Source organism: Chelonoidis abingdonii, chromosome 7 (genome assembly GCF_003597395.2).
Source record: "Chelonoidis abingdonii isolate Lonesome George chromosome 7, CheloAbing_2.0, whole genome shotgun sequence".
NCBI lineage: Eukaryota > Metazoa > Chordata > Testudines > Testudinidae > Chelonoidis > Chelonoidis abingdonii.
Window position 1 is genome coordinate 18,782,080 of NC_133775.1, and position 16,530 is coordinate 18,798,609.

At 44.4% G+C, this 16,530-nt stretch overlaps 1 protein-coding gene across 1 annotated transcript in view; it reads left to right on the forward strand.

Moving 5' to 3' along the window:
- The window catches only part of ROR1 (receptor tyrosine kinase like orphan receptor 1), a 252,747-nt gene that overhangs the window by 230,577 nt on the left and 5,640 nt on the right, over positions 1 to 16,530 (forward strand). Inside the window, exons 5-8 of the mRNA XM_075067661.1 lie at positions 960 to 1,087; positions 2,334 to 2,651; positions 3,586 to 3,831; positions 14,189 to 14,400. Of these exons, the coding sequence (XP_074923762.1) occupies positions 960 to 1,087; positions 2,334 to 2,651; positions 3,586 to 3,831; positions 14,189 to 14,400 (904 nt within the window). The remainder of the gene's footprint in view (positions 1 to 959; positions 1,088 to 2,333; positions 2,652 to 3,585; positions 3,832 to 14,188; positions 14,401 to 16,530) is intronic.

Consider the following 16,530-nt stretch of genomic DNA (forward strand, 5'->3'; position numbering starts at 1 on the left):
GCTGCAAACAGGGAGTTGCAGCGCTGGCTGAGCTTTTAAGTGTAGACACCTGCTAAGTTGCAGTGCTGTAACCCCCTCGCCAGCGCTGCAACTTGCAAGTGTAGCCAAGCCCCTAGTCTTGTTTGAAGAATATTGGCAAATATTTTCACATCTGTATTTATGTATTAAATGCCTAAATACAAAATAATTAATGAAGCAAATGTGTCTGTGGGGCTCCCATTCTAGCTCTTGCCCTGTTTTATGAACAATTTTTTAGCATTTGCTAAATATGGAAGGAGCTCCTCCCCATTTATACCTATTAGCTGTGAGTGCTGAGTGGTCTGTGATGTTTTACACACCCTTCTGTTTCTTTCTCTGTCCAACGTTGCTTTTATTACTGCATTTAGGTTCAAATGATTAAAGCAGAAGATTTGGAAAATGCTCTCCCAACATCACAGTTTCAGTAGTAGAAAGAGCGTCTCTGTTATTTAAAATAAATGTAAATCCGTTTTTTTCAACCAATCCCAGTTTGCTCTTCCGATTGTGACTGAACAGCATTCCAGAATACAGTCTTGCCCTAATGCAGAATTCATACACTTAAGACACCATTAGCCTGGGTTACTGACCGGTAACATTCACAAAGATTGAAGAATAAATGTGTATGTTCCGTGTATTTCATTCTGTGACGCTTTTTCAGGATATTGAAAACCACCAACAGAATCTTTTACCATTATATTCAACCAGGGTATGAAGTCTGTGTAATGCCCTCTGCACCACCTAAACACCATTTAATCCTTTAACACAGTCTTAAGTGGTGTGGCAGGCCATATGCAGGCTCTCTGCCCTGCCAGACAAACATAGCAGAACCCTCAAAAATACCTAGAATAATATAAATGTGAACTCCCTCTAGTGACTTTTTGCTACCGATTCCATTTAAAATATGTTGTGTTTTAGCCTTTTGTGCGTATGATTGTTTTTAGTGACGAGTATGAAGAGGATGGTTTTTGCCAGCCATACAGAGGGATTGCTTGTGCAAGATTTATTGGGAATCGAACAATTTATATGGAGTCTCTACATATGCAGGGTGAAATAGAAAATCAGATTACAGGTAGGTAAAGCATGTTGCCTCTAGCTGTCAGAAATACACACCTTTTTCCAGAGAACTGCTACAGCCTCTTGCCACTAACATTATCTTTTCCTTATATCCTCTTTTGTTACCTTCCCACTTGCTGTGAGTTTTGCCACAGCAAAGCCTAATCCGGACTGGTATATAGCATGTGTTCAGTGGAATGGGTCTTATCAAATGTGCACAGCTGATTGGCTTCCTCACTCTCACTCTCTCTCTCTCACACACACACACACACACACACACACACGCACGCACACAAAAGAACAAGAGGTAGGTATGGGTCACATCTGGTCGATCTTGTGCTATGATCCCAGCATATTTGAAAAGCTCAGCAAGGCCAAGTTGGGTCATTGCTTGGTTGAGAGACTGTTAAGGAAAACCCCAGGTACTGAAGAAGGTTGTATAAGTAATTCAACAGGTGGCATTCTTGCCTCTGACTTAGTAAGGAACCGATGCCCCAGCGATGTGTGAGGGAAGTGCCCTGTGTGCAACGAGACATAAAACAAAGGTCTTGATCTCTTGTAAAGACTTCATGGTACTTTCCCACAATTTTCAGTGTGTTGCCCATGGCCAGATTCCAGCCAAGCTAATGACTTTCCAGTGGTCTAAAACACTCCTATGGTTTTAATTGGATAGTGTACTTGACTTCTTACTATGAAGTGTAATGCAGTGTTGCCATGTGCTGTTAAAACATGGCAACACAGCAGTGATGGAAATGTTCCTTAAATATACAGCAGTTCATACACTCCATCAGTTTGTTTATAAAGTGATTTGGGATCCTTTGGGATGAAGGATGCAATATGTAAATGTATAGTATTTTTGTTGTTATGCATTCTGTAGAACCTGCTGTTCTTACCTAATAGGTAAAAGTAATCCAAGAATTAAAATAAATGAATAATAAATAAATAAAATTTAATTTGTAGTTTTGAGACAGTTTAAAATCAATGCAATGTAGACACCAAATGTAGTTTCTTTTTCACTGAAATGAACATTATACCAACTATTAAAATAATTGTTATCCTGTATTTCTAGAATGTGCATTCGTCCCCGCTGGAATTCAGTGTTCTGAAATAATAGTTATTACTGTAATTCCTGAGAAAATGAGTTTGTTCTTCTTACTTTAGTAATTTGCCATTGTCAAATGTGTATGGATGGATTATGGATTATGCTGTTGAGCCTAAAACTCCTGTCATGTTAAGTAAAAATCTTTTTGTGTATCTTACAGCTGCCTTCACTATGATTGGCACTTCCAGTCACTTATCTGATAAATGCTCCCAGTTTGCCATTCCTTCTTTGTGCCACTACGCTTTCCCATACTGCGATGAGACCTCACCAGCCCCAAAGCCCCGAGATCTGTGCCGTGATGAATGTGAAATTCTGGAAAATGTCCTTTGTCAGACAGAGTATATTTTTGCAAGATCCAATCCTATGATTCTGATGAGATTAAAGCTGCCAAACTGTGAAGATCTTCCTCAGCCAGATAGCCCGGAAGCTGTAAATTGTATCCGGATTGGAATCCCCATGGCAGATCCTATAAATAAAAGTAAGTGAAAGTTGCTGACTTAGTTACCCATGCAAGAATGATCAGGTCAGCATGTAAAGGTTTTAAACCACTCTCTGTCCCAAAATGGGTTAGTCATGAACTCTGAAAACTCACAATGATTATAGTCTTGCATCAAGTTGGTGGAAGACTGAGCTCGTTATTCCAGGACCTACAGAAACTCACAATAACTTTTTCAATATTTTCTTAAATTGCCTCCAGATTTACGCTGCTAGCAGTTTATTGGCTTCAGATTTTTTTTTGTTAATATTAACTAACAAAAAAGATGGTTTCACTTGTAACATTTTAAGATCAATAAACATCTAAGGTCCTGGTCCTGCAACCCTTACACATGCAGGACATCCTTGCCTCAGTAGTTCTATATATTCTAATGGAACTGCTGGTGTGATTAAGGACTAGTCAACATGATTAAGGCTCACAGGATCAGGCCCAGACCGTACTTGCCTAAGATGTTATTCTAAGGCATAACTACAGGCATTGACAGGAGCACACTCTTGGTCACTGAGTTACTGCAACATCAAATGTTTATATGTCCAAAATAAGAAATATTTATTTATTTATTGTGTCCCATGTATTCTCTACCTTTATATTAAAATAATTAATGAGATTCAGGTTCCCACTGTAGTCTTGACTCTTCTTATGTATTTTTTATTAAAAAAAGTCAGAGAAAGCTGTTTTCATTACTAAAGCATAAGTTTTAAATCCTCCCAGGAATGTGAATGCAACACAGGCCCAGTGTTACAGCCACAACAGATTTAGACCCCTTACTCCTTGAATTTGGTTTCCAGGCCCCAGGTCAGCAGAACTGTGCTTAGTCTCCAGGAGGTTAATTATGCACTCCTAGATCAACTAGTGGTCAGTATATACAGTAGCATTCTGACTCGCCACGATCAACTATTGCTTTAATGTTTTTCAGATCATAAATGTTACAACAGTACTGGAGTAGATTACCGTGGGACCGTCAGTGTGACAAAGTCTGGACGTCAGTGCCAGCCATGGAACTCTCAGTATCCGCACACACATACCTTCACCGCCATCAGATACCCAGAGTTAAACGGGGGCCATTCCTATTGTCGAAATCCAGGGAATCAGAAGGAAGCGCCATGGTGCTTTACCTTAGATGAAAATTTTAAGTCTGAGCTTTGTGACATCGCAGCATGTGGTAAATACTCAACCGTCCCATTTTATTTATGATTGTTTTTTAAAGGGAAAACATTGGAATTACTTCTTGAAGGAAAAAGTGTAACATTTGTCTGATCCATACAGTTGTGCTCCATCACATACGTTCTGTGTAGCTGTGCGCAGAACGCCTTTGTTGTGTCTGGAAAGGGAGCTCTGGTAAAGAAGACTACATGCAGTGTTTGTACCTGAAGCCACAGCATCTGAAACAGGAAATTCCCCAACAAGGGAAACCTTACAGTTCTTACCTGTGCATCTGGTAAGCAACTGAAGCAACAGCATGAAAATATTTTATTAGGAAAGGTTGTAAAGATTAAACCTCCTCAATGATATGTTGAAGCACAAGTGTTTCTAGCATGTCATGTGTTCTACATTTTCAAAGTAATCGTTAAAATTAATATCACTTCTTAGTGAACTAGAATTGGCTTTGTGGGCCCTGATCCTAAATGCATTATAAAATTGTTTCCCTTTGATTTATTTTTAATCATTTTAATAAATGCAAACTTCGCTTAATACAGTTCAGCCTTTGTTTAAAAAAAAAAGGGGTGAGTGGGTTGCAAAACACTTGTCCGCTGGGTTTTGGTTTTGATTTTGTAAAACTTCAGCACCTGGATTTAGGTTTTACAAACTCAGGATTAGCTGAAATCCAGGGCCCATTTTATCTGAACTCCTGATATTTGGAGGGAGTGGGAGGAAGATCTGAATAAATAGTTCCCATTTTATTAAGACTTCATTAAAACTAATAATACAGATATTCTGTAAAGAAGAACACACTGCTGCTTGCGGGTACATATTGGAAAATCCACCTAGCAATGAGTCTTATGACAATAGACTCTTGTTCTGGTAATTTGTAGTAAAAGGTTTCATGGAAGTGATTATGCTGCATACAAGCGATGGCAATAATGATAACTTTCCCCTTGGAAGTGAGGTGCTTTTTCATGTTCAGTAGCCAATCTTGAGTTAAAATTAATTTTGATTATGGTTACAAACATGTATTAAATCAGACTATCTTATGGATCGTATGCATTCTGGGTCTGATCCAAAGCACATTTAAGTAAGTGGAAAGGTTTCCAATGACTCCAGTGGGCTTTGGCTCAGGTTTGTGCTGAGATTTTTTGTTAAAAAGGGAACATATACATTACATAGTCAAAACTGTCTCAATAGTTGTAATGCCCTGTGTTGAATTCATATGGTGGCTGGCAGACCATTCTCTGTGAGGACTGCAAGAGTCTGGAACTTGCTCCCTTCTAGTCTGAAATAGCCCAAATTTGGTGACTTCTAGGGTACACTGTAAAAGACATCTGGTTGATAGGGTCTAAGGAGAAGGCTGAAGTTGTGCTTCCTAGATGATGAAGAGGTAGGTGTCTGGCTGGCCTGCCCACAGAATTCCTGTGGAAAGATTTTAATGCTGCTAAGGTTTAATTGTATTTACTGCATGATTAATTATATTAAGGTGTCTAGATCCTGAGACGGGGTCCCTATTTAAAATATAAATAAATAGAATCCTGTCAGGTGGCTGGTTGTTTAGTTAAAGGTCCAATTGTTAGGAGCTGTTCTGCATTTTGAAAATGTAAAGAGCTGTGTAGGTATGAAGTATTACTACTCGCTCTTTTTGTACTTGCTGAAAAAGCCAATGCAGGCACATTTTTAAAAATATCTGACGCTCCACCTAATTAGGACCTTCTTAATTGGGAAACTGACTTAATTGGGATGTCTCCCAGGGAACCAATTTAAGCGTAATGAGGCTTCATGGTAGTGACTGCTACTTAATAGGAATGGTAATTCCACTTGATTGGAACACTGCAGGGGATGAATTGGTGCCTGTGCCTCTGTTTGTTTGTCTCCTGTTGGTTCTAACTGGTGCTTAAAGTGGTCTGAAAAAAGTGTTGGGGGTGGGGGGGAAGAGGTCTATCATCACTGTGACATCTGCCCATCCCCCTGCTCAACAATTAACGTCCTCCCCAACTCCAAAGCAATCCTGCCCCCCATCAGTTCTGCCCTCACATCTGTTCTGTCCCACTGCCACCTCACCTCCACTCCTCCTTCAGCTCCCGGGGCTTTTAATCCCCTTTCCCAGGCTGGGGAGGGGCTACAAGAGTTCCTTCTCCCCCTTCCCAGGCCAGGTGCTGCAAGGGGGGAGGAGGAGAGGCGCTATCCCCTTGTTCACCTCACAGGAGGGATGAGGAGGGAGGAAGGAACAGAGCTACCCAGAGCTGCTGGGCTCTTTCTGCTCCCTCCTCCCCTCCCGTGAGAATGGCTTGGGTTTCTAAGGGGCAGGAGGGGACTCTGCCTGCTTCCTGCAGCAGCTCCAATTGGTTGATCTTCCTCAGAAGAGGTGGGCAAGTGGGGAAAGCAGTGCCCCCCCAGCCATTTTATTTCTCAGGTCTGCGACCCGTTGTGAGCAGCCTGCTTCAGCTGTCACATATGCAGCAGTTGATAAGGCCTGTGGTGTCTTTGGCAGACAAATCTGTAGCATGGGACAATAATCCAAGTGTGAGGCTGTAGAGAGACAAGTGTAGGAAGCCTCGCCAGAGGATTGGGGGGAAGGGCTGGGTGTATTGGCACCGGTGTGCAGTAGCATGAAAGGACACATGAGGCAAAGCGTGGTATAGAGACTTCCTTAATGCAGTTGTGAGAGGAAGCAGGGACCAGAGGTGCCGACTCTCTGATTTCCCCTGAGGTGCTTGACCCTTCCCCCCGCTGCACCTGTTCCCCCAAGGCCCCACCCCACCTCTTGCTGCCCCCCACCCCTCTCCTCTCGCCCCATTCCACACCCCCCCCGAGAGTGCCCCATCATCACTCCACCTCTTCCTGCCCCTCTCCTTTCTCTCTCCCCCCAGCACTTCCTGTTCGCCACTGAGCAACTGATCAGCAGCGTGCGGGAGGTGCTGTGGGGGACGGAGAGGAACTGATCAGCGGGGCCCGCCAATGGGTGCTGAGCACCCACCATTTTTTTCCCAGGGGTGCTCCAGCCCCGGAGCACCCATGGACTCAGCGCCTATGGCAGGGACAGTTACAGTCCTTGTACTTGGTGGGAGCTCCCTTCTAGCAGTCCTGGGGATGGAAGTCACTGGGAAAGGAAGGGATGAGGCTGTGGATCAAGCCACCCCTCACCAGTCCATAGAGCCAGCTAGATGCATGGGGAACCGTTCCTCAGTCCCCTCTCCTCACCCCCTGCTGTGGTGTTGTGGCCCTCAGCCAGTGCCTAGTTGACACAATCTGATCTGAAAGGAGCAAGTAGGAGAGAGGCTGCAATGGCAGCGTAAGGAAGGGGAGAGGGCATAAGATGAGATAAGATGGCAAATATGGGAAGAAGAAAAAGAGCTGTGCAAAGTTAAATCTGAATTCATTTGAACTTTGCCACCCACATGATCTGAACTGGACCCAAATTTCAGCTCAAGTGTGCATTTAATTAGATTTGTAATAGGCATCTGTATGGCCCTCTCAGCACTTGCACAAATCCAGCTTTGAAAACACAGACACACTCAGCTGGCCCAGTGTCCACAGTAAAACGTTCCCTCCCAGCCTTTCCATAAACTACTAAATGCTACCCTGCCTCAGCCCACTGACTCCAGTGAATTGGCCCTCTCAGAAAAATCTGGGGCCTACAGGTCAAGAGACTCACCCGCTATCAAAATGTGTATGATCTGCATTTGTGCCAATAAAATCCACTGCACCTGCCCTAAAAAAACACTGACTTAAAAGACAGTAGGACACACCAGGACTCCCGAAGAGAGATGATGGCCTTCAGTATGGCAGGGCAGGGCCTAAGGACATGTTAGAACACGGAGGCTTCCAAATAAATAGTTTTGTTTTTGTTTTTTTCCTACCAGGCAAAGTGAGGAAGAAGAGAGAACACAGGTGAAAATGATCACAATTCTTGCTGCAAAAAGCAAGGGTGCCATTTAAGGGAGACAGGGGAAGGCTTTAGCCCCCCTGAGTTTCGTAGGGGAGGTTGCTCACCCTATCCCCAGACAGAGCTCTTAACTGCAAGAGCTTGAGTGTGATGTGATGAGTTCGGAAGCTGGGAGCAGCACAGCCTTTGGGGCAGGGAGTTTGTTTATAAACCGAGGCAGGGTGATTAAGATAACAAAAGGCTTATCATTAAAGTAAATTAAGGACCCTGAAAGCACTGCAGAGCACTTCAGTTAAAAGACAGGAAACGAAGGGTAGGAATAGAAGATGAGAATGGAAAGAGGTAAATAGTGGTGTCTCTCAGGAGTCTGTACTGGGGCCAGTCTAAGGACATGTCTTCACTAGCAGCGCTGTGTAATCGTGGCACTACACAGAGAGCTGTCCCAGTGCTATAAAAAAAATCACCTCCACAAGGGGTATAGCTACCGGCGCTGGTGCACTGTCTACACCAGGGGTGGGCAAACTACGACCCGTGGGCTGGATCCAGCCCCGTCAGGGCTTTGGATCCAGCCTGTGGGATTGCCGCCCGTGGTGCCGGGGGCCCCATGCCACTCTTAGAAGCGACCGGCACCATGTCCCTGCAGTCCCCGAGCAGAGGGGCAGAGGGCTCCGTGCGTTGCCCTTGCCTCCAGGCTCCGCCTCCCCAGCTCACATGGGCCAGGAATAGGGAACCGCAGCCAATGGGCACTTCGGGAGAGGTACCTGGAGGCGCAGCAAGGGCAGCGCATGTGGAGCCCTCCGCTTCCCCTCTTCCTCCCTCAGGGGCCACAGTGCTTCCTGGAGTGGGACAGGGACAGGGCAGGCAGGCAGGGAGCCTGCCCTGACCCCGGTGTACGCTGCTGCCACCCCGGAGCCACTTTAGGTAAGCAGTGCCAGGCAGGAGCCTGAACCCCTCCTATACTCTGCCCCCCAATTCCCTGCCCTAAGCCCCCTGCCTGCAGCTTGCACCCTTCCTGCACCCAACTCCCTGCCCTGAGCCCCCTTGTACACCCACACCCTTCCTGTACCCCACCCCTCTGCCTTGAACTCCCTGCTGCACCCTGTACCCCTGTGCACCCCAACCCCCTGCCCTGAGCTCCCTGCCACACCCTGCACCCCTCCTGTACTCCAACTCCCTCCCACAGTCCACACTCCTCCTCCACCCTTGCCCTGAGCCCCCTCCTGTACCCCGCACCCTTCCTGCACCCCAACCCCTTTCCTGAGCCCCCTCATACACTCCGCACCCTTTCTCTGCCCCAATCCCTTGCCTTGAACCCTTTCCTGCACACTGCACCCCCTCCCACACCCCACACTCCCTCCTGTACCCCAACCCCCTGCCCCAGCCCTGCATACAATTTCCCCACCCAGATGTGGCCCTCGGCCCAAAAAGTTTGCCCACCCTTGGTCTACACTGCTACTTTACAGCACTGAAACTTACAGCGCTCAGGGGGTGTTTTTTCACACTCCTGAGTGAGAAAGTTTCAGCGCTGTAAAGTGGCAGTGTAGACAAGGCTCTATTCAACATGCTCATAAATGATCTGGAAAAAGGGGTATGCAGTGAGGTGGTAAAATTTGCAGAGGATACAAAATTACTCAATATAGTTAAGTCCAAAGCAGACTGTGAAGAGTTACAAAGGGATCTTACAAAACTGGGTGACTGGGCAACAAAATGGCAGAAGAAATTCAGTGTTGATAAATGCAAAGTAATGCACTTGGCAAAATATAATCCCAACTATACATACAAAATGATGATGTCTAAATTAGCTGAACCCATCAATAAAGAGATCTTGGCGTCATTGTGGATAGTTCTCTGAAAACAGCTGCTCAATGTGCAGTGGCAATTAAAAAAGCTAACCGAATATTGGAAATCATTAGGAAAGGGATAGATAATATGAGAAAAATATCATATTGCCTCCATATAAAACCACAGTACGCCAACATATTGAACAGTGCATTCAGATGTGGTCACCCCATCTCAAAACAGATATATTGGATTTGGAAAAGGTACAGAGAAGGGCAATAGAAATGATTAAGGGCGTGGAACATCTTCCGTATGAGGAGAGATTAAAAGGACTGGGACTTTTCAGCTTGGAAAAAAGATGACTAAGGGGATATATGATAGAGATCTACAAAATCATGAATGGTGTGGAAAAGTTGAATAAGGAAATGTTATTTGCTCCTTCACATAACACAAGAACCCGGGTCACCCAATGAAATTAATAGGCAGCAGATTTAAAACAAACAAAAAAATGTGTTTCTTCACAGTCAACCTGTGGAACTCTTTGCCATGGGATGTTGTGAAGGCCAAAACTATAACAGGGTTCCAATAAGAACTAGATAAGTTCATGTAGGATAGCTGTGGCTATTAGCCAACACCATGTTCTGCATGTCCCTCGCCTCTGTTTGCCAGAAGCTGGTAGTGGGCAACAGGACAACTTGATGATTACCTGTTCTGTTCATTCCCCCTGGGGCACCTGGGATTGGCCACTGTTGGAAGACAGGATACTGGGCTATTGAGCTTGCCCAGTTTGGCCATTCTGATGTTCTTATACAGAACCCAAATGTATCTGCTCCCTACTGCTTCCCCCTAGACCTCACTCTTCTCCCAGAGCTGGGATAGAACCCAGGAGTCCTGACAGGATCGCTCTCTCCACAGAGTTAGTAAAAAAGTAAGAGTATACATTAACATTTTAAACCTAACCAGTGTCCCTTAAATGATTTGCCACAAGATGTCAGAACATGTTCTTATTAGAGCTGAGTGGGTCTAATATTTATTTAAATTTCTTTCCTTCATAAAGGAATTAGATACAGGGCTCCTGTCTGCTAATTGCTAAGTTATCTGTCAAAAAAAATAGAGTTTAAGTGCTTAAGTAGCCCCAGGAATCACTGTTAAAGTTGCCCCGACCTACCAAAATCTGAAAGTGTGCTCCTGGCAAAAAGCTGTTTGACCATTTCAAAGGTCTCACGTCTTTTCTTATCCTTGGTGATTTATCAGCTGCTTCTGGTGCTGGTGATCTGTCCCTTCCCCTTTGTTGCCACAGCACCTGTGGTTTCTTTGACTCAGTACTTTGGACATTCTCATCCTACTGATCTGGCTGATGTTTCAAGGTTTCTTGTCATAATGGCCCTGCTCTCGCTCAGCCTCCTTTGGTAGAGCTTGAATTGGACTGGGCTCCAGCAGCCTTTTGGCAGCAGGCCCTTACAGGCACTTGCATTCTATCCTGCTCTTGCTGAGGCAGCTCTTCCAGATGGCAAACTCCTCCACTATCCCCAAATGGACTGGGGGTTTGCACCTGCCCAGAGTGTTTTTTTTTAATGGGAGGGTCACTCATGCACACGTGTGCACACAAAAACATTATCTATAGAAAGCTCCTCCTTCCCATCCATTCTGCAAAAAGCCAGATCAGAGGGACTAGTAATGACTCTTCAACCAACCCCTGCTGCAAGGGAATAGGTAGCAGCTAGCAAGGGGGCAGAACAGCTAGCAATCCACAAGTGAAGTGTGGGCAGCAGAAGCACAATTTTCTGTGAGCAGGGGAACCAAATAAGGGGAGTCAAATGAGTGGAGGTGTAAGTTCTGTGAGGGAGGGAAACAGTGACTTGCATGAAGGAAAGAAAAGACTGATTGCAGAAGTGAGTCGGATAGAATGATTTTAGAGAAAGCAGAGCAGTGCAGAGCCAGCAACTTGGAAAGCAATGCAGAGCCAGCACTCTCAAAGGCATAGCTAGGCTAATATCCAGAAACATTTGGAGTGGGGAGAGCAGGTCCGTAGCTAAAAGACATGTATGGAGAGTCTGGGGCATGCTGGTGAGGAGGTAATGTAAATTTAAAGTCAGGATCCTCCAGAGGGAACTAGAAAGAGAAATGAAAGATGTCTAATGAATAGCTGTCTGCAAATTATTTGTCCACCTCAGTATGTGAGCCAGCCAATGTCCATTATAACTATTCACTGCAGGTTTTCTTAAAAAACTGTGGGGATTTTTCCCATTAACTTGGTTTGGCTTAAACATTAACAGACTGTTTGGCTTGTCTGAATTTATTTACATATCCCCAGTGGAATCAAAATGTCTCAGTCAAATTTGACTTGTGTGTAAGGATATGGATTCCTAGGCACTTGGCCATCCTGTGTGATGCATACAGGGTTTATACGTGTAGCTTATGCTAGCATTGAAGAGGAGTTGCTTGCATAAGTCCCTTGTGCACCAAGAGGAGAAGAGACTCCTTTGTTAGTAAGTCAGTTATAAGCTGCAACTTTCTTTGCCAAAACATGCATTAGAAAAATAATTAGCTTTGCATTTAGCACTAAATGAGCCTTGTTAATAACTACTGTCACAGGGCAACCACATCCTGTTTGGAAAGCAGAAGGGCTTTCTTGGCCTACCTCGTCTCATTTTAACTCAACAACTGTCAAGTCTTCACTAGAGAAACACACTTCATGGCCCCCAGCAAGTGTCATGCCCTATTGGAGATACATGAAATCTGACACTAATAATGTGAATAATTATTTGCTGGGGATTTAAAAGGTATTTTCCAAAGTTCACTTTGTAGCCTGTAGCTACAGTATTAATTTATTATACGTGCCGTATATACTTGATCATAAGCCGACCTCCCCAAGATGGATAAGTAAAAAATGGCAAATTTTTATGACCCATTCATAAGCCAACCTTATAATTCAGGGGTCAGCAAACTTTGGCTCCCGGACCATCAGGCTAAGCTGCTGACGGCCCAAGACAGTTTGTTTACCTCGAGCGTCCGCAGGCACGGAGGTAAACCTAAGTAAACAAAATGTCCCGGCCCACCAGCAACTTACCCTCATGGGCCAGGACAGCAACGGGTGGGCAAATTTTTTTGTGGGGGGATGCTGGGGGTCAGAGGAGTAACCCCCGTGACCACCCTCCACATGACCCCACCCCTAACCCGGAACCTCCCCACACTCTTCCCATCCCATCCCTTCCCACCTTACCTGGGGTGGGCCCAGGGAGGATATCTCTGGCCCAGCCGGAGCTGCTCCAGCAGGCCGGGTGGCGTGGCTGCAGCCTGCCACCCCCGGAGCTGCAGCTGCTTCGGAGGCTGAGGGGAGAGCAGCATGGCCAGAAGAGGAGAGATTCTGGCCCTGCCTCTTCCCTTCTGGCTCTGCTGCCTCTTTCCCTCTCGGTTTGGGGAGGTGGGGGGAGCTGTGTCTTACCTTTCCCCCCCTCTCTATACCCATTCATAAGCTGACCCCCTTCTCTGACGCTCCCCCTTCTTACCAAAAAAGTTTGGCTTATGAACAAATATATACAGTAATCCCACTCTGAGCTCTTTTCGGCATGCTCTTGCATAGTGTCAGATTGACTGACTACTTTGGAGACCACTGCGTGCCTCCATGGTAGTTGTCTCTGTGCTGGGACCATGACAAGCAGCATAGTCCACTGAAAAGGGCACTTCACTGGGACTCAGGAGATGTGGGGGTCTGTTCCCAGCCCTCCGCTGACTTGGATCTGTTCCCAGCCCTACACTGACTCATCAGAGGTGATGTGTGGGAGAGGTATGGTCACGTACCCCCCTACCCCTGATTTGCTGCTTGGCTCTTACTGAGCATGCTCACATGGCCTAAGCATGCTCAGTAATACTACTGAAGCCGGCTGCTCTCACTCTTCCTCTCTGCCCTTGCCCCCCGCCCCCGGGTATTGGCAGGCATGGGTCATTATGATCTTGGGCAAGTGAACTGCTCTCACTATGCTTCTATTTACTACCAACTTCCTACCCCTTCTGAAAATAGCCAGATAAGAGGGCCTAGAGACCCTGACAACAAAACTCTGCTGGGAGAGTGGCAATCCAGCTGTCAGTCTAGAAGTGTTTGCCTTGTCGGTTTAGGTTATAAGCTTTTCAGGGCAGGGACTGTCTCTTACATGTTGGTGCAGTGCCTAGCACAACGGGGCCTATAGGCTCTACTGTGATACACATAATAAATAAAATCTGGACCTGATACTCTGTTCGCTACTGAGGCTGCCAATTAATGTGTTAATTCTGAAGTTACTTTTGCCATATCCTTCCTCCACTAGGAAATAAAGCCGTACTATCAACACATTTCACACCAAGTGGTTACGATGATAATGACTTGCAGCCATTTTATGACCAGGACCAGATTTGAAGTGATACCCAGAGAAGAATGTCTCCTCGGCCTTAGAACTAAGTCATCCACTCCCCTGCTGATATATAATTGTTGAGTAACAAATAAAATAGTTATGTTAATATTATAGTAATACAACACCAGCAGTAAGTATTCCTCCCATTAAAATGTTTTTGGTGTAGAAGTCACTATATATTGTAATAATACTATCCACCATTTGTTTTATCGTTCTCAAGCATTTCCAGCACATACAGGAGTTTACTGTTTTGCATGAGATATTTTATGCCTCATGTGTTTTCATTATTTTCACCTTCTTTTTCTTTTCTGATCCAGATTCCAAAGATTCCAAGGAGAAGAATAAAATGGAAATCCTATATATATTGGTGCCAAGTGTTACTATTCCCCTGGCCATAGCCTTGTTGTTCTTCTTCATCTGCGTCTGCCGCAACAACCAGAAGTCTTCCTCCCCTCCAGTACAAAGACAGCCCAAACACGTCAGAGGGCAAAATGTCGAGATGTCAATGCTAAATGCATACAAACCAAAGGTAATCGTGCACCTGATTTCTGCCTTGTAAATTGCTGTTTTGAAGAGCATGGAATTAGCATGGTTCGCTCAATCCAGAATTGAAATATTACCCAATTGATTTCCATCACACAGTCTCTGTCAGTGTCGTTGGCTGCACTTTTTGAACACCTTCTGTTGTCATCATTATACTATACGTTATACGGTGCAGCATAAAGCGAATGGTCTATATATATTTGGATGAAAAGAAACTCAAGCTTGCTTTAACGAAGTAAGCAACTGCTTGTGAAGTGACGTGGAGGCCTTGTTCTAGTTAGTAAGTAAGGGGGGAGGAAGATGAATTCTTTCATTTTATTGGCTGTTTCAGAAGACACTTTTTAATGGATCATTTGTATCCTTGCCTCACCTGTTATTCAGCTGAAATCACTGTAAAATGCTCTCCTCCTTGTATGTTCAAGTTTACACATTCTTTAGAGATATTTGCAAAATGAAGCACCAAAACCTATCCATATTTATAGCCTGCCTTATTGAAACATAGGGCCCCTCTTCCCTGACTCCTAATCTTGTTCCTCTTTACTGAAACTCCAATTTCATGAAGCACTTTTTTCCAATTAAAAAAAAAAAAAGCCTCACCGAGCAGTTAAGACACTGCAAAAATGATTAGCAATGAGCTCATTGTTTATTAGCAGGGCAGGTGCTGGAAATGTCCAGAGCAGCCACTTGCATGACTGGACATGGGGCTCTGCCACTTCCAAGCAGGAGAATATCCTCAGTATCTAAAACATAATACATTAGAAAACTGTGCAGAATAATTTACATCAAATTGTCTAGACATACCTGTTATTTTAAGCTGTTATTTTAGTTAGCAAAATGAATCCAGATTCAGGCATTAGGAGCAATGCAAACTGTGCATAACCTTCCTTCTATAAATATTGCTGTACACGCCAAAGATATTCTTTCGGAATCATGGCAGTTTTAGTCGCTCAGCCTAAGAAAAGGAGGTTACACTTACATTTCAGGATCTGTGCTCTCCATATGTGAATATGCTTGTAAGTAGAGATCTGTTTTAGGTTTGATATAGCAATCATGACATGTGCAGCTTGCCTACTGCTTGCTCTTCAGTGTCAGGTTCATAGTCTTAGGTTATGAAGAATTAGTCAGCAGAGGGTCCAGGCAAAATTATTTAAATAATCCATTGTGCTTTGAATTTGCAGTATGCCCATGTGACAGGGAGTCAGGCTTTAGGACCTCTCAGGGGGAGAGACGCAGAGCTATTCTGCTGACTCATGCTGGAAGACTGACCAGGGGTAGTTTTTCTCTCTCTCATGGGCAGAAGCAACTGGGGAAAGAGATGAATATAAAAGGACCTTGCAGGGACAAATCCCAGGAGTAAGCCGACTCTGCAGAAAGTTTAGATTGAAGTTTATATTTCATCATTAAATTAACAATAAAGGTAACAATAAAGGTAATCCCACAGCATCTACTGTGTGGAGAGAACAGAGTGCTGACTTTGCCAGTTCAAGTCATTCATTTTGTATTGTGAAGTCTTGTTATAATTTCATTACGTGAACCTTACTTAGAAAAATTTAACTGTAGTACCTTATTTAGAAAAATAAGTTTGTGGATTCAAGAAGGAAGATGGGTTATAAGGCAACAAAAGGATAGTGAAAAAACAGAGCTGGGGCCCAAACCAGTAAGCATCAAGTTTCAGAAGTGTTTGAATCCAGGATTTTCATTTGGGCCACTCGTTAGTGAAAATACATAACTGAAGAAGGCTGAGAAGACGGCATGCCATGGCTTCCCTGCATCGTTACACATGTAATGCAAACAACTGTTTTTAGTTCATATTTTATTTAATCTTCCTTACCTGAGACCATGCCTTTGACTCCATATGAATCTTTATACCGTCATTTTATCATTCATGGGTCAAAAAACTACGCCAGCTCCTCTTCTTCAAGATTTGTACTAGGGACAGGGAACAGTAAACGGTTCAGAGGTTTTATACAGCAAAGCGCTCAAACATTCTAATATTAACCAAGCCTTAGTCTTTAATCGCTAGAGTCTGCAAACATTAGCTGGAAATTCTAGAGGAAACCTTCTTTATGAGATTTCTGTTTGTTTTTAACTGGTTATTATAGCTGCTGGAAAGCAG